This window comes from Salminus brasiliensis, chromosome 7 (assembly GCF_030463535.1).
Source record: "Salminus brasiliensis chromosome 7, fSalBra1.hap2, whole genome shotgun sequence".
NCBI classification, from domain to species: Eukaryota; Metazoa; Chordata; class Actinopteri; order Characiformes; family Bryconidae; genus Salminus; species Salminus brasiliensis.
In genome coordinates, this window is record NC_132884.1 from 8,170,125 (window position 1) to 8,194,490 (window position 24,366).

Consider the following 24,366-nt stretch of genomic DNA (forward strand, 5'->3'; position numbering starts at 1 on the left):
TAAGCAGTATTATTTTAATAGGAAAAACACTTCCTATAAATACTACAAATCCAAGTGAAACATTAATGAAAATTAATGAACAAATATATATTTGAAAATGTAAAACTTCAGTGACACTACATATGTTGAGTGTTATTGTGTAAAAATAAAAGAATGTAACTCACATATGAGCAAACAAACATACTGTAGGTTTTAGCTTACGTACTTACTAAATATGCAAATAAAAGCTGAAACAAAGAAAAGGTGATAAGAAAAAGAAATGGTCCAAAACAGCATGTGATACATGAGATGCATGCAATTATAAACAGGTCCTACCACTAGGAGGGGCTGCTGATCTGAGCTGAACTGGGCACACGAAACACCAGCGTCTTCCTCAAGGTCACTTTTTGGACTGGCATCTGTTTGACTTCCTGTTTGACTTTGGCAATCCCATAATTGATCTGCATTGTAGCAATTTTTTTACTGACCTCCTCATTCACACAGATCAGGATAGACTGGACGTCCTTACACCTTCAAAACATTAATGACAGTATTAATGATTACATTTTTGCTATCAGTATGTCCCCAGATCATGTTTTTTTCCCCCTGCTTAATACTTACTTTGGACAGTTATTTCTCAGCTGCTCACACAAAGACTGGATGAACCACGTGCCACTTAATGGATTCCTAACGGAGACGAAACCTTTAACAGTTGACCTTGCCACCAAGAAATCTCCATCATTTGGGATAGTGATCATCTGAGCAGTATCCATTTCAAACTCTTCATCTTCTTCATCTTCATCTCTGTCTGCAGCCATACTATCAGCCTGAACTTCAACCCTGCGCTGATAGTCATTGCCACGGCAGGCCTGGATGAAGAACACTTTCGGCTTACCAGCCAGGCTTGGGCAGACTCTTCCTCCAAATGGACCAAAGATATCGTCACTGAGGACAACACCTCCATCAGTGCCGTACACCCCGTCAGGACAGCCGTGGCTCAGGATGCAGCACACAAAACAGTCACCTACATGGTCCGTCTGGCTGACTTTCTTCAGGAGGTCCTTCATCTCCTTTGCCCTTTTATCTCTGTGCACCTTCACAGTGAACCCTAGCCAGCTGAACACATTTTTCAAGGAATCTGTCAAAAAAGATTTTTCTAGTGAATATCTTCCCAAAGTCTGCTGTACCTCACCACTATTGCTCTTCTACACTAAAAGTGGGTCAGGTTTTCGTCAGCCCACCCCTGACCAATCCAAAGGCTAAGGCTGAGGCTCTTCGAGTCTTATCAACCTAGAAAGCTAAAGTTAAACCTGGTGAGCTAAAGCTCAAGCTGAGACTAGGGGAGCGGCTGCCCTGTGTGCCCCATTGTCTCTCAGAGTCCCTCTGCCCACCACCCACCTGTATCCTGTCCTACCGGCACAGAGTGTAGCTTGCCAACGAAATGGAGAAGTGACAATGGAGCAAGGGCCATTCCCCCAGTCGCAGCTCAAGCTTGTATCTATATATGGGCTGGGAACTCGGTTACAGATATCAGAACCTGAGCAAACTCTACAGGAATACTAAAACACATATTACATTTAACAGTTTATTATGTTATTATTCAAACTGCAGTCAAATATTGAAGACCTGAAGCCTCTTGTGTAGTGCAATTGATTCATATAGCAATATGATTAGACTACAAGTACGAATGCCTCTAAATAAGGATTAGAAACATGGCCCAGTTAATGACATTAAACCAAGCACTACATAGGTTTAAATCTGACAACAATAGTGTACTGCAATGAAGCTTTAAGCAATATTAAATACTAACCAGATGACATGGTACAGGAAAACCTACAGACCTTCGTCTTTTTCAGATCCTCTCCTGTAGTCCAGATGTGGTTTAACATTTTTTTTGTTGTGTTCTTCAAAGTCCATATTGTTGAAGATAACACAGATACCACGAGGCATACTGGACATTCTGTATTCTTTCATCTGCAAACAGAGATTTCTGTCATGAAGCTTTGTTCCTTGTAATGAATAGATGTCATTGTAAAAAGAGCAACAAAGAAAAGAGTAGAATGATTACCTCATCGAATGGTTTGTCTGGACTATCCATGGTAAAAAAATATGTGTCACCAACTTTCACTTACTGGTAAAAATGTGACATGATGGCTACATGACAACTGACCTCACAATGTGGCCTTACCTTGGTGAGGTGCTGGTGGTGCAGGTTTGAAATGCTCCTCAAGCTTAGGAAATGTCTTCTGCAGGTCCTCATGCTCTAGGAGCTTTAGGAACTTGCGACATGCGTCTTCATTCTTGCCCATGATATTGTCCAGAAGGTTAGTGATGATCATCTCAGGGGTGTGGTTGCGGTGTTTAAGGTTGAGGTAATCTCTTTTTCTGATGATTTCATTCTGCTGAGCGTACTGCAAGACAAAGCTAAAATCTGCTGCCAGAGTGTCGATGAGGAAGACCTTATTTTCAAGAATTGTCTGCATGACTGCAAAAGAAAGGTCAGAGTAACAATAATGATCTTTTATATGTGTGTTATTCGACCTATGGTCTTATCCAGAGCAACTTACATTTGGGCCATGTTACACACCTGCCCAAGGCCTCTTACTGGTGTAGTATGGTGTACTTGCCCAGCTGGGGAAGCGAACCCCAGTCTGCAACAGGGAATAGGGTGTTTCTATCCACTAGACTACACCAATTGCTTTAGTTTTTTATTAGGTTAGGTTATATATAATTATGATGTGTTTAACTGCACTCTTTCACAAATCTTCTAGTCATTTACTGTAGATTGTATATTACTGTAGTATTGTAGATTACCATAAGAGAGTACAACCACAATGTTTTAGCCTGTATGGAGGCATCAAATGTCATTTTACAGGTATGATGAAATCCATCTAAACAGACCTGGTTCAACGATTTTAGGCCACAATGTGTTTAATTCTGTTTTAAACTCCAAGTGACTACTCAATGCCAGCAACCTGTTTTTAAATATTTCAGTAGCTGTCCAAGGATCAGCTATTCTAAATCTAAACTGTAGATTTAGATTAAAATCCAGACAGTGGCTCTCCTCTTCTACTTATTTGATTCCATCTTACAGAAAACCTCATATAAACTGTACTAATAAAAAAGAAGGGGTTAAGCATAATTCACCTAAACATTGTTGAAAATCTAATTTCAAAACAATAACATGGGCGAATTCAAAGTTTTCCATAAGAGATACATGTGCTTTTATATTTTATAGAATAGACAATAGACAGGTCAAACAAACTGATATACTCAAATACTGAATAAATGCAATCTATGGATTATTTCCATTGACTCCATTTTTATTTGATTTTATCTGGTTCTTGTTCATTATTTTGCTTTGTTAATATTGTTCAAGTTCATTTTGAGAGAAATGGATGAGAAAGAATGGATGGTTTTAGCGTTTTGATATAATGACTATAATTAAGTGGTGCCATTAATACAAGCCTTGATACATGAACTGAACCTGGGTTAGAGAGACGTGGTTAGGCTGGGGCTGCAGTGGTGACATTTGTGGTCTGTCAGGCTGCTGTTAGTTGATTGTACAGCTGTAGCTTCACGACCTCGTAAAGAAAGACACTAGTTCAAATGTAATTCTGTGCAGCTTAACGTAAAAGAGCGCTAGTATGGGTGTGGTAGTCTCCACAGAGTCTAACCCCAGTCAGAACAATGTGGCAGGACTGCGGTAAAGTTAGTTTCGACATTCGTGAGAGTGTCGGTTTGACCTCATGAGTTAAGTTTTTGAGAAAGTTTAATGGATTTATTCGTTATTTGTTTGGTGTGGTACTTGTGCTACGGTCCTTAACTTGCGGTGAGAGTCTCGATCTTTGTCAAACAATATATAACTATAAAAATACTACATTATACTAAAATACTATATAATGAAAGCGAGGCTCGGTAAAGATCATGACTCTAGTTTGTTGTTTTCTGCAGTTGCTCTGATTAATCTACGTTTTGATAAACGGAATAAAGGTAATAGCGGATTTCTGAATCTCTCTCGGGAATGTGAAACATGAAACTAACCGTACCGCATTGGTAGGAAGTTATTTTCACTAACATCTCAAGAATACCTACTAATTTCTCCTTGCAACTATAATTAATATAATTATAAAGATGGTGTCACAAACCTTAAAGAGTCGTAGTAATGTGCGTCCGCTGGTTTTCCTCTAGTGGAGGATTCTGTTCGTTTCACTTGGTCTCTTAAGGACGTGGTCACGTGCCTTTATTTACCCAGTCACTCAGACACTCAAGGGGCCTCGTATGAATATGGGGGAGATTGGGTTAAGACGATTGTAAATACCTGTGATTGACAGAATAGTATATGCAGCTACAGGAAATTGTTGGAGGTTTGGTGGAGTAAATTGCTGGTAAAGGTTGATCTACAGGTTTTTTAAATGCTTAACTTACTTTTTCTAGCCTGAATTGTGGATGTTTACATTTTCCAGCATTTAGCTGATGCTCTTATCCAGAGCGACTTACATGGTTACTGGTATTACAGAGGTGGGCCAATGTAGTGTTAGGAGTCTTGCCCAAGGACTCTTATTGGTGTAGCGCAGCATAGTCACCCAGACCAGGAATCGAACCCTGGTCTCCCACATGGTGTGGCAGCTCAGTGGCAGGTAGTGGTGTTATCTGTTGCGCCACACCAACCATAAATGACAGGGGGCCTAAAATATTTATTTTAATAATAAATATTTATTTATTATTTTATATATATATATATATATATATATATATATATATATATATATATATATATATATATATATATATATAATAAATATTAATTTAATAATAAATATATTTTAAATAATAAATAATAACTTTTCAGGGGCAGTGCCCCTAGAGGCTTGCACCTAGAGGCATTTTTGCATAGCCAATTCACTTACCGGCAAAGTAACCGGAGGCACATCAGATTCCTCACAGACAGGGTGCATCCCAATTGCACACTATTTAGCAGGATAATATTAACTAGTTTTATGAGTTTGTAGTGTGTAGTATTGATAAAGGTGTCAAATGTGAGTATGCTCAAAAATACACAATACTTAGAAGCGGTCTGGTCATCCCACAGTGCGAAACGGAAAAGGGAGGGAGGACCTACTCTCAGGTGGTAAAATTAAAAAAGGATGCAGGTGAGGGGGGCAGGATGATGTATATTGGCATAGCCAGGCTGACTGGCACCCCCAAATCAAATCCACAACCCAGGACCCGGACTACTGCTTAAAATGGCTTGAAATGAAAGAAGCATGTGGACTGAGGTGGTAGAGTAATATTACAAGGTTACAACGCAGTTCTGGTGTTCCACTAAAGTTTCATAGGGCAGTATTAATGCTCTGGCTCAGAGTGGCAATGACAGGAATGGATGACCAGCTTTACAACTACCTTGTCCACCAAAGACCGGCTTAGACCTCTGGCACCAGTTACCAGCAAAAGTTTTATTCTTATTTCAGATTATTAGTACAGATTTAGCCCAGAGCTTCAAATCTTGGTGGACAGAGTATCACAGTGCAGGCGCACAAAGAGCTTTTTACAGCCTTCATGACTAACCTAATAACATGGGATGTGGAAACTAGGAGTAAAATCAGGTGCATGTTTTCTGCTTCATTGTAGACTATTTGTGCACTGCTTGCACCACAGAAATGCTTCAGATAATTAATACATTTTTACATAGCGGTATAAAAAAACTATGAAGGATTCAATAATTTTGTTTCTAAAAAAAGGCTGTAAGAAATAAATGACTGATGTGTCAAATATGATACAAAATAAAAGTCATATAAGCATTAATAATTTATTTTTGTTTCTTTTAAAAATAATGGTCATATAGCCAAGTAAACACTCCAGTTTTAAAAGTCAGGTTTAGGCTTTAAAGAGTTGGTCAGAAGTACAGAAGTATTTTTGAAGAACTGAAAAAAAGGAGGGAGGAGGGAGGAGGGAGTGAAGTTCCCTCAGTGTACCTCGGGTTTGCCAGCTGTGGCGGTAAATAATTCATTACAGGTAACAGAAGCCTCATATATAAGGACTTACTGGTAGTAACGTTATCCTAGTCAGCAGACTTCCAGAAAAGGAGAAGAAGACACAGCGACGGTTGAGCTGCGGCTGCACTGAGGTACTTCTGCTTACCTCTTCAGGACATGGTGCCAGTTGTTTATGCCTGTGTTTAAGTGTTGGACTCGACGACCATATAAAGTTCAGATATTGATTTTTGTTGCATAGAGTCTGATAGAAATAAACATTAAACCACTCACAGAATGACACCTTAGAAAAAAAAATACAATTGATTTAATTTATTTTCACCACTGGAGAAGTGAAACCGTGTGTTAGTTGTGTGTTACTGCTGAAAGTGAAGCTCGAAAAGCAAATACTCAGCACATTGCTTCACCCATATGTCAAGCGTAGGTGAAAGCCTTTCAACATATCCTAAATAATAGCGTCCGAATATGTCTATTTTACAAATGTTGAAATAGTGCTTTTTCGTTCACTTTGGCCGGATGGAGCAAGTCTTTTCTTCCCTTGTGCGCCCTGCCCTAGATATTGCCAGATACTAAACAAAATAACATATGTTACTTAAACGCAGTTGCTTATAATTTGCTTTATTTGGAGATAATTGGGTTGGTGTAACGTAACTATAATGAATTTGCGACCTCTTGACACTTGTAAGTCATGTAAATAGACCTCGCCAGACTTACAGTATAGTGTTTAGTAGGTTCAAGAGACTGGAAAAATATAAAGACAGCTGTTTTTGTAAGTAACAACAATTACTACTACTCAGACTATAATAATAATAATAATAATAATAATAATAATAAACAAAAATATGGTCACATTATCTATATGTATTTTTATGCTGAACAGTCACACAAGCTATATCTATATGAGTTTTGTCCACAACCTATAAATAAAACAGTGTTTTAATATTCAAGAGCTGACTGCCATGGATCTGGATGGAATTGGTGAGTCTTCAGTGTGCTGATGATATGCATATGGTTAAAGATTTGCTGTGTATTTAAAACACTGAGCTTTTTGCTGTGTCTTTTGTATGTGGTGCAATACATGACTATGTGTGTAATCCTGTGGTCTGTGCTCTGCTTGTATTCCACAGAGGGCCTGAACGAGGTCCGTCCTGCAGTTTACCGCGCCGCCCTGAAGCTTCGCTCCCTACAGAAACTATGCCAGAGTGAGTTGAATCCCCAGTGTGTATTCACACAAGCCTTCACAGCCTAGTGAAACCATCTTTGAGCTTCTACCTGGAGAGTGTTGGTTTAAATGGCAATAGGAAATGATAGGAAATGTTACTGCAAACAAACCTTATGATTCTTTTTTTGTCATCACCTAGTAAAATATCATATGCATATGTTACTCATGTCTTATTACTATATTGTATGTCCAGTGCATTTGGTCTCGATCCGGGACCTCCGTCCCATTCTCCGTGCTGTCGGGGGTTCAGGGGACCCTACAGTGAATCTCTCCCAGCAGAACTTGAAGCAGAGTCTGGAGCAGCTCTTCCAGGGTGTCTTACAGGAGCTACCTGATCAGGCGGTGCTGGAGGCTGTTGAACAGACCTCTAGACTCCTGTTTAAACTGTACGACAGGTCAGAGGGTTGTTCTAACCACACTAAATATAATTATTTAATAATAATTAAATAATAATGTGCTGACAGGTGGTTCCACATGATGCGATTCTTGTTAGTCTTAGAGTGAATCGGGAGACTAAGAGGCTATTCGCCATCAGCAACTAGAGCCCAGGAGAGCACAACTAGCCATGCTCTCTCTGGGTGCATAGATGGCACTCTTTCACTCGTCACTTCCACTGTGATGCTTGCTGGCAACTCCCAAGTCTGTTGGCTGATGTCTCAGAGCTGGGGACCCGGTGCTTTCCTCTGAGCGCGTTGGCTGCCTAGTGATGCTGAATTGGCAACAGTTTGAAAAAAGGCATTGGCTGACTTTATGTGTATCGGAGTTCCTTACCGCTCTAGTGCCGAAGGCATTGCGAGTGATAGGGGAAGTCCTAGTGAGTGGGTGGGTTAATTGACTCAGCTAAATTGGGAAGATTTAATGTATATTTATGTCTGTTTATATTATTTGTATATATGTTTAGTCTGGGTTCTGCTGTTAATTGTAGGGAGGAGACTGGTTTTGTCTTGCTCAGGTGCTTGGAGGTTGCACTGGTCGTCCTTTCAGGAGACACCCTCTCAGCCAAGCACAGAGGTTGGAACTTACAGTATTTACTACGTTTTACACAGAAGCTCACAGACAGGGTCTTCTGTGGTTGTTTGTGTAGTTCAGGGATGTGCATGGCGAAATTTTGATTGCAGTGTTTGCAGTTGGGTTTTCATGATCCATTGTCTTCTTTTCCGGTAGCTCTGTTTCAGTTGGCCATTAGTTGCAGTGGAAGGCAGGGCATTGAGAGCAGCTCCGTCAGCCGCAGTGGACTCAGAGTACTGCTGAATGATCTCAGCCAGGTCAGACTAACTCACAGAGTGAGGGTGTGTGGGGAACTTGTGGTTAGTTTCTCTGTAAAATAATGATGGACATACTCTTACTGACATTCAATATCCACTGCTTTTCATCTTCTTTCATAATAAAAGATCCTTAAACACATGATATAGTTCATACTGATTCTATGTAACCTGTGCTTTTTCTTCTTGTTAAGGTACCAGCAGTGGTTCAGGAAAACCATGTGTTTGGGCATGTGGAGACTGCAGTCCGTTCCTGTTTTAATGGGGTATGTTTTCTCTCCTTACACACACTTACATATTGTTGTTGTCACACAAAATCCCAAAACTGACAACTGTACCGTTAACAAGATTTTTAAGTCACTTTGGAGCATGCCTATGGGCCCATTTATCATGAAATTCTGACACAATATAAAGAATAACTGCCAGATTCAAATTATGTTCAAAGGGGAAACGTCAAATATCAAGATTTACGTTTGTCAGGTTCCCATATGTTTACCATATGTATTATGTATTATATATTCGATATAGGGAAAACCCTTTATTTAGTCAATTTTCACTCAACATGGTCATATGTTTGAGTTTAGACTCAAAAGTTGGAGCATTTCCTGCTTCTCACCATCCAAGCCATCCCAAATACATTTAGTGACACTGAGATGACGCTGAGGTGAATTCCTGAGCGTGCTCACACTCTAGGCCTGGTTGATTTGTACTGCGCCTTAGCACGATTGTCCCTCCTCCCCCGCTAGCCCATGCTCACATTGACATGCTAGCACAATGTGGCTTTTTATATTGAAGAAAAGTGACATTATGTGCATGCACAGAACTTCACACAGAATAATAGCAGCTAATAAGATATTAAACTGCAAGAGACCCTGTGGATATCCGGAACATATCTGATAATGGATTGTGAATGATGACAGATTAAATTTTAACTTTATCCTCCAGGAACAGAAATGCTGCTAAAACTACCACAATTTTAAACAGATAGTCTTTATAAAGTCTAATAAATAATAATAATACTAATAATAGTACTCCCTGTCCCCCATTTTTTACTGTTTTTCCTTATCCTTTTTTTTCTCATTCTATTAAGCAGAGTGTTATTACAAAAGTTAGTGAGGTCATCGTTAATTAACACACATGTACAGTAAAGATGGGGCTGGCGATGCAGACTCTGTGGCTTATTTTTTATTTTTTTTTGAGTGAACTGATATATAATCCTTTCACATCACATGCCTTATAGAACAGCAATGTTCTGTTAATCGTAATCTGTGCTTCTCAGAACAATGGATTGCCCACTCAAGGGGTGTACTCATAATAGGTGATCTGTACCGTGCTGGAGCATGTTTCCTTCAAAAAAGCCTGGTTTGTTTGGGCCTGCACACAGTTAGCGATCACACCAGATGTATGCTGAATTGTGCTCATGCCCACCTCTTCAAATGAGAGGACACTTCTAGAGTGGGCAGTCCATTATTCTGAGGACCTCTGCATACCAAGCAAGTTCACTCTCTCTGGACCTTTTGATCAACTCCCACAGCATTGAGTTATGATCTTACCATGGAAAGATGGACAGAATCACGTGTGGATGTTTTCAAATGTGAAGTGAAAGCTTGATTTTCTCCTCTCTCTCAAAGATGAAGGCTACCAGTACTGTTGATCGAATGTTGATCGAATTTTGGTGGTTTAGCAGGATGTGCACAGTTGTTTGAAGTCTAAAAGTGATAATGAATTAATGAATGAATATTTTGTCAATACTTGCAGAAAGGTAAATAAAAGGGTAATGAATGCAAGTACCAATGCTGAATTGGAACAAAAAAATCCTAAACCTAACCTTAACGCTAACCTTGTTAGACCTCATTGTTGCTGGTCCTGACATTGTAAATTACAGTTGTTGTATTCTGATAATGTATGAAAACAGGTACACAGAGCCCTTGTCTTCATACAGGTGATTAGTGCAGGTGTAGGGGAGGAGCACTTCTTGAGCTGGCTGCAGTCGGAGCCTCGTCTTCTGCTCTGGCTCTCCACTCTCTACAGACTCTCAGTCAGTGAGGCTGTGTTGCACAGAGTCCGCTGCCATGCCTGCAGAGCCTTCCCTATCACAGGCCTCAGGTGTGTGTGCCTGTATTTCCTTTCACGATAAGCATGTGTGTTTCCAGGTTGATGGAAATGTTTTACATTCTAAATACTTCTAAACCGACTAATCATAATAACAGTAATAATAGGTAAATATGTATAAATGTGCAGGTGCGTGGCTGTGTATATGTGTGAGTGTGTATCTTCTGAATTTAATCTCTTTGCAGATATCGCTGCTTAAAGTGTTTGAATGTGCACTTGTGTCAAACCTGTTTCCTGACTGAGACACGCACCAGAAAGCACAAACCATCCCACCCAGTGCTGGAGTACTGCACTCAGGTCAGAATAGCACAGTACAGTACAATTGTCTTATTTCTTCTAAAGTTATTTATCTGCTCTGTTAGCATACATTTGCGTAGAAAACACGCATGATGAAATATCAGAACATGGTACTACCACCACCATGCTTAACAGTTGTTCTTGGATTAAATGCCTCACAATTACTTCTCTACACATGCCTCAGGTGGCCAAACAACTTAATGTGAAAAGATTGGGGATGTTGGTAAATCCAATCAGTGCCATCAAATAAACACTTTTATGTGGTCACAGAGTAGTCAATCATGATCACTAACAGGACGTTAAGAGGCATTGGTCTTGTTGAGTTCGGAGCGCTCCCACCCTTGTGTACCATCTTTTTCTATTAGAAAGCCCAATATTGCCTTTGACATTTACGCTCATGTTGTAAATGTGTATGTAAACGTCTGATCTAGTGGAAAAAATCTAGTGGAAATCCACCTCTGGACAGTAGAAACAGTTCAACAAAACTTCAACAAAAGCAGCATAAACTCTTTTTAATGCACTTAGCTTTAGAAAAAAACAATGAATGTGTGTCCCAGTACTTTTGTCCATGTAGTGTACATTATATATCAGTTTATCAGCTCTATGACCTCATTTATTTATGTTGTGTTTCATCTCCAGCCCTCATGGAAGGAGTCAATGGCGTCATTGGCATCCAGTGCCCGTCATGCCCTTCTTCCACGACGCTTCACCAGGAGAGAGGCGGAGAGGAGGGGAGCGCTTAGACCTGAGTCCAGCATAGAACCACTGCACAGGTATAGGAAATGTGTAGGTGTGTGTGTTTGTGTGTTCATTCCTTTAGGTAATCTCTTTGTTTTCTCAGTGGTTCCATTCCAGTGCAGCAACAACAGCAGCAGATGCAGCAGTGTGCTGATCCTGGAGATTTCCTTCTGCGCCCTGATTCTCCTCCACTGCAGATGAGAGTGGAGTCTAAAGCACTGCAGACAGACGAGCCTGACACACATCCTCAGGTACGTCACTGGTTTCACACGCCTGCAGCTCTTTGCAATTGATGTTTTATTAATGTAGCTCATTGTAACTGGGTTTGTTTCAGAGGAAAGCATCACTTCTCCAAAAAGACCTTAGCATCACTCAGAAGGCCATGCGGGACCTGCAAAGGGATAAATGGTAATGATTAAACATCCAGAATATATTTATATAAGAGTTATATTTGACATTTAAAGTCTGTGTGTATGTGTTTGTGTATTATTAGGCTACTGGAGAGAGAGTTTCAGGTGTGGAAAGTAGCGGCACAGTCAGAGCACAACTCTCTGGAGGACAGGTGTGCTGAGCTGGAGACCACCATGGAGGCACTGAGCCATCACAACCAGCACCTAGAGGAGGAGCTAGAAAAAATCCGACATGTGAGTAAAGCGAGAGGGCACGACAGGAATGAAGTTGCCAGTTTATTAGGTGATCCTTGTAACTACACTCTGTGCACTTTATAGTTTCAGCAGAAAGTGCTGGACTTCATATGGACTACAGTCAGGAACTGTATACCTTTAAAGTGCGACATTATAGTAGATGCTCCTATTAACTAGAACCTTTTATTCCCAGTATATAAATACGGATCACTAGTGACCCATGACTACATCTGTATATCTGAAAATATTGAATTATCAAAATATAAATATAGATATATATTCTTAGCAATCACTGTGTAGAATTATGAATGTATGAATGAAACATGAACATAATTCTTCCTAAAACTACAAATTGCACATTTACTTCATTTGCAACCACTTGCCACATTTAAATGATATACATCCACAGTTAACAATTTAGTCATCCTCTCATATGCTTATAGCAACATCTGTGAATTTTAACAGAATTCAGTAGAGATCCAGGAATATTTTACCAACAAGTTTACTTTTTAACAAACTGATTTTTTTTCTTATTTTTAAAATATTTATTTATTTCTAATTTTACCCCATTTTCTACCCAATTTGGAAGGCTGATTACACAATCCCTGTTCATGTGAACTTCCCCTCTAGCAACGCCAACACACTTCCGACACATGTGAAGCCACACTAAAAGTGACATGGGGAGGAAGTGCCATCAACCCACCCCTGAGACAGCAAAGCCAATTTTGCTCTCTGGCAGCGACTTAGTCCACTGGACCACTTGGAGCCTGACAAACTGATATTTAATGTAAATAATTCAATAGCAAATGTGTTTACATATTTACATTTGCATCATTCAATATTTTTGTTTCCAATCTCTTGGACCCTATTGACAATGCTCTTTGGTATCCAGGTGGCTCTGGATATCTTTTGGAAAACATGGAATGTTAATGAGAGCAGGCAGTCTTTGGAAAACTGGTTCCTTTTGCAAAATGTAATGGAAATGACGGTGTCTCCAACTACGCATATAGGATAACAGTCAAAGTCAGATGAGATAAAAATGGGTAAACAGGAAGGACAAAGTCTTGTTTAATCCAATTCAACTCTATTGTTTGGTGGATGAGTCAGTTAAAAGCATAAAGGATTGCAAACCCTTTGGGAACATAATATCCACTAATAAAAATGCTTACCTTTCATCCTAAGTCAGGTGCTTTGTATCGCCACACAGAAAGACTTGTCCAAGAGATTATGGCTATCATGATTTCTGTCTATAATTCATAGCCCAAAGTCTCTCTATCCATATTGTTATATAAAAGGGGGAAAATGTTTTACCACAAGTCTAAAGTAACGTCATCCTCGCCATCATTACATTAATACGCCATAATCAGGTCAACACTTGCTCTTTACATTAGGGGTGTTCATAGTTCTGTGGGATTATTATTGTACAGGTGCAGTGAGTTTAGCATGCATTTATGTGACAGACAGTATAATTAAATGGTTAAGAGAGGTTTGATGTGAAATGCTCTGTTCTAGATTCTGGCTTTTGCATGCTTATGCAAAAATAATATAAAAAATGATGGGGTTCTTGCTCAGAAACCTCAAAGAACATACATATCAAACTGACTGCACTTTAAGAGGTTAAATGGGACTAATCATGTCTGTTATCCTGCACAGACATTGAGTCTGAGAAGAAGTGGAGAATTTTGCCATGACATCCAACATTCCTTTCACACACCTCCCATGCCACAGTACAATGAAGATGACACGATTGAAAAACATTGGACAGCGTCCGAGAGTACCGATTCACACACCGACTCCATCACTGAAGAGCGTGAACCAGACCGAGGGGAAGAGGAGGAGACAGAAGAGATAGAGGAGAGAAGAGAGGAAGAGAAAGAAGAGAAAAGAACAGAGGAGGATGAGGCTCATATGGTGCAGGTTGAAGCTCATATGGATTTAGCTTTTATGGGCAGTCCAGTGACACAGGCAAAAGAGGAAACACAGCTTGTGGAAAAGCCTGAAGGGGAAACTGAAGGGGAGGCAGAGGAGGAGAAGGGGGAGGAAGAGGAGCCACAGGTCGACGGGAAGGAGCTTACCATAGAATATCCACCCTTAGATGGTTTTACTCAAGAGGATCCTAAGATAGAAAGCTCAGATGAGGAAGAGAAAGAAGAGGAGGAGCTCTGTGATTTGGTGCGGAGACTTAAGGGGGCGCTTCTTCTTGCTACACCCACAGGCAAGTATACAGGCTGTGTGTGTTATTTTGTGTGGTGATTTTAATTAGGAATCAGAAAGAGAATCATATCAGTTTTAAGAAAGCATGAGGGAGGACATTTCAGACTGTGACAGGATAGACACACTGAAAACTAAAAGTACACCAATTCAAGAATTTTCACTTGACCTTGACCTAAAAAAGTACCTAAATCCAAATTAGAACCAAAACAGAATTGCGTTGATATAATATGTAGTACTACTTCAAGGAAGCAAGCTAGGTATTAGGACCAAAATTAACCAAAACTTAGAACCATTGCTGGTAAAACTATGAATGGGAAAGCTCAACATGGTATCTGTTTTGTGGGAAGTCTCACGCTTCAACAAAAAGGGTATTCCATTATTCCAACTCCATTAAATGTAAACTAAATGGACATATATATTCCATTATTCCAACTCCATTAAATGTAAACTATATGGACAAAGGTATTTGGACACCTGCTCATTCATTGATGCTTCTGTAATCAAGGGAGTTTATCCTGAGATGAGTTCAACAATTCTGGAAGCAGTTCTTCTGGTCTTTCAGACCTCAGATTGACCTCCACCATTTCTGATAGCTGACATTCCTTAATTACACTGCAAGATTTGTGGGCATCAATTTAATTTGATTTGATTTAATTTTCAGAGTGCTAGGCAGATGCTTAGATGATTGTTGGGACAAGGTTTGAAGAGTCAGAGTCAGAGTCAGAGTATCAATAGGCATCAAGTGGCCTTTCCTAACAATGACTGTAAACAAGCCATAGTGCTAACAAGCTAATTAAATGGTAAACGTTATGTGGGATCGCAAATCTGTTAAGATGCCCAAACATTTGCATGGTGCAGTTTATTATCTATTTACTTAACTATTCACAGTAACAGATTTTCACATGGGGTGCGCAAGTACTTCTTTTATCTCTGAAGAAATGCCTTGCTCATAGAGTGGGACACTGGAGAAACTTCCCATGAGCTTATTGTTAGTGGAAAGCTTTCCCAGAAGAGTACATGCAGTTTCTGCAGTAGAGGTTGTACAAGCTACTTTTTAATCCTCTTGGAATTGGAAGAAACATTGACTGAGCATGTGTCCACAAACATTTGGCCCTACAGTGTATGTGATTTAATTTCACTACATCAGATCGAGGTGATAGGAGAGGAGATGTCCTGCAGTTCCTAATTCAACCAAATAATCCCCCAACACACAGTGATGTTCTAATGTGGGTGTTCTCTCTCCTATCACCCAGGTTCTGGTGGTCAACAGAGAGAGGTGCTCTTGCAGGCAGCAGGAGCTGTCGGAGATTCTGTATCTCACCTGGTTAATTCTGTCAGATCCTTCACTGATTCAGAAGGGGTACCTGAACAATCTAACCATGCACATGTAGGTAAATACAATACATCATCAGCCAATCACCACTCTATTCATCTTACAAAGGCACTCTAATAGTACCCTCTTCAGAAAACCTGGAATGACTCTTGATGACGTGAGTAGGACCACCTGCACCCACCAAGTGCACTGTTTATCTCCCGCTCGTCTCTGTTTGTCCTGCAGACGTGATAAGAATTCACAGCATTCACAGCATATACATATATATGTGTGTGTGTGTGTGTGTGTGTGTGTAAAGAAGCATGTGAAAAAGTTAGGACACTCTTTGTTTTTGTTTTTTTAGAAAACCTTTGTATAAGAAATGTCTACAAAAATGACATTTGTAAAATGTAATTAATATAAATACTATTTTCCTCTAAGGAAATGTTACAACACCCCCACATTTACCAGGAACCAGGTGCAGCTCATCAGCTGCAGATGATTAGGACATCATTAGAGGGGATTCTGGAGGAGCCTGTCTTATTTAAAGCTTAGACATTTAGTCTGGTTTACGCTTGATTGGTAAAGTGAGTGCTATTACCATGATTAAATCTTGTACATTGTAAATGTAGTTGAGTCTGGGAAGAGATTTAAAAAGATATCAGAACACTTTAAAAAAATCATCCCTTCCACTGTCTGCAAAATAATTTATAAGTGCAACAACTGCCAAGTTCATTCCAACAGCAGACCATAAAATGCGTAAAGAAATTTCATCATGGGATCTACAGGTAGCTCTTGCCACAGCTGAAGTCAAAGTACAGCATCAACCATCAGAAAGAAACCACATATGTTTTAAAGGGCGGTGTGCAAGGAACCCAATACTGTTAAAAAAAACACCAGAGCACCAGGAACAGGACATCTGGAACAATGTGCTTTAGACAAATGTTTGGACACAGCAACAGAGGACATGTTTAAATGGAGAAGGCAACACACATAAATGTATATATTAAACAGTATTACTTATCTAATACTAATGATGATAATGACTAATGAGCAGTACAGCAATAATATAAATTTAGACTTTAGATAAAATAACATGTTCCCCCTGCTTATTTGCCTCCTGGTTTATTTATTGGAACTGAGCTTAAATGTGCTTAATGCAGTTAACACAACCGCAAGTACTGTAACTTTATTAATGGCCCTATTTCTAACAAGTTCACCCAGGACAGGAAACTGGAATTGGTGGAAACCCAATGTGGACACAGAACACAGAAACTCCACCCAGACAGTGAATTGAACTCAAGGCCCCAGAGAGGCAAAAGTGCTACCCACCAAACACTGCGCTAAAAACTGGCTTGTGCAAAAATAATGGCCATTCAGTCCTGACCAGGGTTGTGGTGCCAGGGTGTTGTCCAGAGCCTACCCAGAAACACTAGGCAGGGCTCCGGTTCATCAAAGGGTATTACACACACACACACACCTAGGGGGCAATTTAGCACAGCCAATTCACTTACCATGTGTTTTGCTTTTGGGAGGTGAAAGGAAACTTGAGCACCTCGAAAACACAACTCTTCACAGACACTGAAAAGAAGTGAATGGAGCAAGGATTGAACCCACAAGTCCTGGCCCCTAGATGTGTCCAATACACACACTACCAGTTGTGCCACTGTGCTAATGTTAAATTGTCTTGCGCTCAGAAGCATACAGATAATTATATCCTGGAAAACCAACAGCATGTGCTATTTGACTGGGGGAACCCAGACCTTTGCATAAGAATGTATACATGGTGTAAGATTGCCCGGGTGTTGACTGAACCTTTAGTACTTATAAAACCTCAACCTTACATGACCTCAAAATTAAAGTTCATATTTTAGTAGTTTATTTAAACTTCAAAAACAGCAAAAAATGACTCTTTTTTTGTCAACTTCTTTATTGTTTTGTAAATGTTTCCATGGGAACATGAGATGAATGTAAAAGGGGGTGAGCTTGTGGAGATGAGAATGGACATCAAGTGGCCTATGCCAGTGGAGAAAACCTCTGAAATATTTCCCTATTGGTTAATCCCAAAGTAAAACCCCCTCCCCTCAATGACACTGGGCCGGTCCACTCGATTAGCCTTAGACCGATTTCATTTTGCTGTCCCGCAGACATTACTATAACAACAAATATTACATTTTACAAGCTGATTTTTTTATCCCCCCTCCCTTCCCACCCCTTTTAAAACATTCATTTGAAGTAAATCGAAGTTTATTCAAAAAGACCAACGTAGTCATCTTAGCCAAGCATATAAAAGACTGCCTAATGGCAGCACAACTCAGTCAGTTGTGCAGTTGGAAATTATTTTCGCTATGGTTACCAATCCATAGGGTCTGTGCGACATTTCCCCTTTGCATAGTAAGTAAAAGTTTGTTTTTTCTTCTTTTTTTCAATTTCTCCTTTGACATGCAGTTACCTTAAGAAGCGCGGCAGGCTGTGTGGGCTCCGCCCCCCAGTGCAATTACATCATGCAGCTTCCGGATTAGCTGAAAGAACATTCCGCACGGGGCAATCCTACGAGGCCACTGGGCCCAGCCGGTATTAGAAGTTATAAGGGGAGCAGTTATTTGACATATCCAGGCATAAATAATTGTGTGTGTGTGTGCGCATGTATGTCTGTGTGCGTGCACGTGTGTTCGTGTGTGTGTTCACTACACGCACAGTTTACAGTGAACTCAATGAGCAGCATCAGAAACTGCTGGCCACACCGCCGGATTCTGTCTTCGTTTGGTTTTCTCTTTTGTCATTAATATGGCAGAAGATTCCTGCAATACAACATGCAAGAGTTGGAAAGAGAAAGCAATTGAAATTTGTTGTCCCTGTTAAATGAAGCCGAGACTAGGAGATCAAAACCTTGTCTGTTGTCTCAACATGTGTCTTTTTCCCATGATAAAATGGAGTCAGGCATCCCATGCCCGTTCAGGGGTCTTAAGACTGCCAGAGGGGAGTCCCACCTGTCATTTGGTTCAACGCAGAGTGTTCCTTGCAGGCTTGCCTCTAGGCCGCTCTTCTTTAAAACTATTTATAGAGGATGATCTTCGACGCTTTCAGCTTTGTTGTGCGCCGAGTTAGTGACCCTCCTCTGCCATGCAAGTGCCACAGCCAGGGCTGATCATGCCAAGATTGACAACAAAACAAAAAGGTTGTTCAGGATGATCAGAGAAGGAAAAGCATACCCACGGCTGGTCATCTGAGTGATGGGGCAAAAGTCGTGAACGAGAGCGAGAGTCTCGGATAGATGTTGGGTGCATGACTTTGGATGAAAAAAAATCTACTGTTCGTTGCCCGCCACCTTGCCTTCCTTCTCTCTTCTTTTATTTCTTTCTTTTTTTTTCAAGTAACGCTAACTGGCTGTTAGCAGCAGGAAAGAGTACAGTCCAGCAGGTTGCTCTCTGTCAGGGCCCGGAGGAACCCGCCGGGCAAGGCTGCAGTCTCGAGTCCTCTTCTAGATAGCACTGGCATTTGGATCATATCGTCTTTTCTTGACGTTTCTTGGTGGTGTGGGCAGGGAGGGGGGCAGAAGACACAGGAGTTAGTAAAGGCAATGCCAGAACCATCAACATACACCATCACTGTCCTCTTGGGACACTGAACTACTCACCCTAAGCAACCCAGCAGCCACCATATTTATATAAAGCAGACACCAATCAATGAATGCTTGCCCTAGTTGAGCTAGATTAGATGAACTGGAGAGGTACTGCAATGTAAATAGTTACCAAAGAGATCTGTAATTTGAATCCAGGATGAATCTGCAATGCCTGCAATGGCTGTAGGTCAGTCTACTGTTACAATAATAAGTCTGTGAATGTGAGCTTTCTTGTAACTGCCTGAAATCACAGACCTGTATATCAACACCTGTTAACAGCCATGGATATGTACGATGTTGTCATTGGTAATAGTTACAGTACTGTACAGTACTGTTTTCTCTGCTGTCAATGTTTTTACATTGTTAAACAAAATTATATCAAATATTAATATTGAACGAGCAAATCCTCCATGTGCTAAAGTAACTGATCCAGTATAATGTCTAACCTTGCAGCTAATACTTTAACTTTTATACTTAGATACTATTTTGTTTATAAGTTTTATTCTTATTTGCTATAGCTGTATATGGGTAAATACTACTCACATTGTTGTGGAGCAATTTCAGGCCATTCTTTTGGTTGTCTACTAATTTTTGCCCCAATTTAGTCAGTTCCAATTCTCACCCACTACCAGTGCTGATAGCGCGAAGCCAACTGCATCTTTGCAGAACAGAATTAACCTCCGATATTAGCAAGCAGTTCAGGCTCAGGAGCAGTAGAACATCCCCACACCCCAGCTAGCAGAGAATATTCTAGGAACATTCAGCAATGTTTTTAAAAGGGGTAAGGAAGGGTTAGACTGCAACGATACAGAAACAATGTTCCAGGGTAATAATTAATTTATAATAATAGTAAAGTAATAACGGTTTGCATCACAACATTATTAGAAGGTTAGACCAAGACTTACATTATGGAAACATCTGAAATAACTTTCCCAAAACTAATAATAAAATAAATACAATACACTATAATAAAACCACGTTCCTACTGTGAAATACAGTATTAGCTTTGAGACTGACTTATAAATGGGTTTGTGCTTATAAATGGGCTTTACTGCAAATGTCAGTGAGGTACTAATGGTTCTTTTGGTTAGCAGTGTTTACTGGTTTACCTGGGAATGCCACTTTTACACAGTATCTTTGAACCTGCAGTTCTCTTAGAACCACTGATAACTGCCTAAAAGATTTACTACTGCTTCCCTAGTTGTGAACCTGTTTCTGGGAAGATTCTCCAATGTTCCTGAAGTTCCCAATTGGTGCATTATGACTCTCACCGTGGTTCAATTATGTCTTAAAAACTAATTTTTTCAGCCTGATATACAGTATTTCTGGCAGTTACTTTTTCACATGGGTGATTCGATTTTTTTCTTTCAACCAATCAAGGGTATCCATTGAGCATTACATTTTGTTTAAAGAGCCAATCACTGCACTAATATGCAATAATAAAAAAAAAATTTTCACAGCACTGCGTATCTCTCATTCAGGTAAGGGTGCGTTTACAGGGGCCTTGCATGCATGCTTTTGCATGTTTTAGAAGAGCAACCCACTTAAACACTTACCGGGAAGAGTGCAGAACACAAACCCGAGTCAATCTTGGCCTGGTAGTGACCAAGAAATGGAGCCTACCTTGTGTGATTCCTTGGCTTTGAGACACTGTAAAGTGATGCTGGTACGGACATCTAGGTGATGACATTTCAGTCTGGGCTACACACTGATGAGCCAAAACGTTCTGACCACTCACTGATGAAGTGCACAGCGTAGATTATCTCGTAACAATGGCGCATGTCATGGTCTGGGATATATGTTAGACTGTAACTGAACAGTGGGTTCTTGTAGTTTATTGCCTAAGACTCTGCTGCAGAGCCGAACGGTCCTGAAAATGGAGGGTAATCGTTCAGGTAGTCACACATTCGCATCACACCCCATTGAGTTTTAAACAGACTTGCTTAAGTGGATTCCAACCTTACTTGGCATGCTACATCTGAAGTACAGTGCACTTCCTGGTCCTGGATTTGGCAACACAGCAAATAGAAAAAGAAACCGGTCAGCAGGGGGCAGCACTGGCGCAGAATGGTATGGCACAGCCTTAGTAACCATTTGGCCCTGCTGTGGAAAAGAGGCCATTGGTGTGCCAGGGCAATAAAGGCTTGTCTAGGCAAAAATGGTCAATATTGATTATAGGAGAAATGTGTCACTACACACAGTGCATTGCACCCTGTTCTGGGCTACATAGCCAGACTGGCCAGAGTGCCCCTACAATGAACAAGAGAGCATCAGAACTTCCACCTTGCAACCTACAGGACTTAAAGGATCTGCTGTAATGTCTTGCTGTCAAATACCACTTAACCCCCTTAGAGGTCTTGGAGAGCAAGCGGTTTTGGCAGCCAACATAATATCATAATAGGCAAGTGGTCATAATGTTTGAGCTCATCAGTGTATATTGTATTTGGTATGAAACAGCCAAATTACACTACTGAACCTCCTCAAGTAAATCTAATCCAAGTCAAGCAGGGCTTAGGTCTCAAAAATGGTTTAAAGGTTTTACCACTCAACTATCATCAACTTAATTTGCAATTTTTTTATGCTCAATGCTGTTTGATGTTGTTGGGTTGCCTTGGGCACAAGCAGTTCTCCTTCACAAGGGGAGCAGACATGGAAGCGTCCCTCCATTTAGCGTGAGTGAGTGTGTGTTAGAAAGACAAGGAAAGATGTGGAAAAACAACATTACCTCCTAGGAGAGAACACCAACAACAAAAAAAGGGAATAAACAGTCTACAACACCGAGGGTCGAACAGGATGTCACACCCACAAACACGAACGACGACGATACCACCAGGAACGACAAGAAAGGCAACAAGAACAACAACGACAGGGGGTGGGGTTAGACACAATCTCCCCGTAGTGTGGCTTGATGTGGGGCATCCCAGCAGTTTAACATGCACCTGTCCATAGAGAGGTTAGGCAGGAGACGCCACTTATCGTTGAGTGTGTGGGGGGAAAGGTGGAGGTGGGGGGGGGGGAAGCATGCAGGTGCAGTGCAGCGCAGTGTGTCTGTACCAGGTCTCAGTGAAGCAGGCAGTAAAGGCAGCAGTGTCGGGCGAGTCCGGGTGGGGGGTGAGGGGTCTTGCTCTGTTCTAGGTTTTCTGGGGCCCCAGGGCCTTCCGGGAGGTAAAGAGGGCGTGGCAGCCAGCCATGGTACAAAGGCTGCCTACAACACAACCTCCACCCCTCTTCGCTCATACTCTCACCCTTTCAGACAACGGAGGGGGGATTGAGAGAGAGATCACGGCGAGGAGAGCGAGTAAGAAAGTCGTCATCCCTCCCCCTCAAAATTAAAAAAGAAGGAAAAAAACCCAACCCAAACCCATATAACCCAGGAAAACCTTCCCCTCCCGCCCAATGAGGTGAGCTCAGCCTTAGTGCAATGCTCTTGATAGCTAGCATCCTGTATTAGCTCTGCCTTATTGGTGCCAGTCCACATGCACAAACCCTCAGTGGCCTCAGTCAAGATGCTATGTGCAGACCAGCATGCTGAAGTGAGCTAAGTCTCTTGAAGACCAATGTCCAATCGCCAAGGCTAGCTAACTAGCTAGAGAATCCCTTGTTGCACTCTCTGATTTACAAATACAAGTGTGTTACCATGAACAAATGACTCAAATGATTCTCAGTTAATACATCTTAAAAGAGCAGAGATTGTCAATAACCCACTGGCTCACTTGCAGTAATGGTATGGCACAGAATCAAATTCATGGCCAACGTTGCCATGTTTGGTGTCCAGATTTTGCTTCTTTGGTTTAGTGATGAAGGTACTAGGCTAACTAGGCTAACGAACACTAGACGTCCGCAGCATCCAAAATTGATTCATAAATATATACTCATACATCAGGTTTTTTTTTCATCAGCAATTTTATTGTTTATTGCAGATGTTCACAAGGCACTGGAGTAAGAATCCTGGTCAAGTCTCGAATCTCGGGTTCAACTAAATTATAATACGGCGCCTTCAGTCAGAAGAACAGAACTGAAATACAACACAAATAAATATGGTGCTTAAAATGAAAAGGCTGGTTAGCCGATGGTTCGTAATGCTAGCTAGCATGCTTGCTATTAACAACACAATATTCACCTCCCTGAATGTTTCCCCCCGTTTAATTGTTTTTATTAATGGATTCATGGTTTGGCTTTATTGACAAGCAAAAACTCGGTTCTTGTCTGGACCTCTGTTAAATTAGGTCAGTCACTTTAAAAGGGGGGAATATTTATACAATCACTTATTTTACACAATATATTTTTATTTAGTTGACAGTACTTTAAATTATGATGCTTAATATAATCTTACTTTAACATTTAATAGTTTTGGGGAGTAAAATATAATGCACCAAAAGCACCAAATAATTATGACCACGTTTTCATTTACAAAAGCAAAAAAGAAACCAGCACAAAGTCTGTGGCCTGACATGGCTGGGGGTTCCGCTCCACAATGTACAGTTTTAATACAGTGCTGTTCTAATCTGTGCAACCTTAAGGAAGACCTGGATGAGGTCTGAGTTGACATCTACTGTTTATTAGCAATATTAGCCTCAAAGGTCCCACTAAAGAAGCAAAATGTGGACACCAAACATGTCTGATTGGAGACATGTGTGGCTTGTGTAAACTTGTGTAAATTTGATTTTATGCCATTTTTTCTTTTTTTACATTTTAAACATTAGCAATTCTGTTTTAGGATCCAGTGCTATATCAAATGTACACTTTGTTTTTTGAAATCACACAGTTGCTGTTCAGATCTTATGGATTAAATTAGACTGGAATGTACATTTTACACATTTTTTCATACTAGTGTATAAAATTACTCCAACAGGTTGTTACTTCCTTGTCTTTGAGAGCATAATTTGGTAGATCAATTCATAACTGTTACTTTTATCATTTAGCACGCATGCATCTCAAGCGTCGGGCCAGTCTTCTAGAGGTTCTGCTACA

At 40.5% G+C, this 24,366-nt stretch overlaps 3 protein-coding genes across 7 annotated transcripts in view; 1 reads left to right on the plus strand and 2 right to left on the minus strand.

Annotated features, from left to right (window-relative positions):
* On the minus strand, positions 1 to 2,329 carry LOC140559400 (caspase-8-like). Of its 2 annotated transcripts, none has more exons than XM_072682894.1 (4): positions 2,168 to 2,329; positions 1,821 to 1,953; positions 601 to 1,117; positions 1 to 510 (listed from the first exon to the last, which is right to left on the minus strand). In XM_072682894.1, the coding sequence occupies exons 1-4, from the start codon at positions 2,237 to 2,239 to the stop codon at positions 318 to 320; spliced, it is 915 nt and encodes a 304-aa protein (XP_072538995.1). In that variant the 5' UTR covers positions 2,240 to 2,329; the 3' UTR covers positions 1 to 317. The 2 variants fall into 2 exon arrangements, with proteins under 2 accessions (XP_072538995.1, XP_072538996.1); XM_072682895.1 differs by lacking the exon at positions 2,168 to 2,329 and adding an exon at positions 2,048 to 2,158.
* A 4,601-nt stretch (positions 2,330 to 6,930) lies between these two features.
* On the plus strand, positions 6,931 to 17,140 carry dytn (dystrotelin). The gene is made up of 14 exons (XM_072682896.1): positions 6,931 to 6,950; positions 7,100 to 7,174; positions 7,388 to 7,589; positions 8,120 to 8,205; positions 8,359 to 8,459; positions 8,651 to 8,722; positions 10,399 to 10,562; positions 10,754 to 10,865; positions 11,505 to 11,638; positions 11,707 to 11,854; positions 11,938 to 12,011; positions 12,097 to 12,247; positions 13,901 to 14,462; positions 15,715 to 17,140. The coding sequence occupies exons 1-14, from the start codon at positions 6,932 to 6,934 to the stop codon at positions 15,909 to 15,911; spliced, it is 2,097 nt and encodes a 698-aa protein (XP_072538997.1). The 5' UTR covers position 6,931; the 3' UTR covers positions 15,912 to 17,140.
* Positions 17,141 to 17,667: 527 nt separating this feature from the next.
* The window catches only part of adam23a (ADAM metallopeptidase domain 23a), a 37,876-nt gene continuing 31,177 nt past the window's right edge, over positions 17,668 to 24,366 (minus strand). For 2 of the 4 annotated variants that reach the window (XM_072683694.1, XM_072683695.1), the window contains exon 27: positions 17,669 to 19,300. In XM_072683694.1, the coding sequence (XP_072539795.1) occupies positions 19,255 to 19,300 (46 nt within the window). In that variant the 3' untranslated portion in view covers positions 17,669 to 19,254. Of the gene's footprint in view, positions 22,642 to 24,366 lie in introns of all 4 variants that reach the window. The other 2 variants (XR_011979926.1, XM_072683696.1) reach the window with 2 other exon arrangements.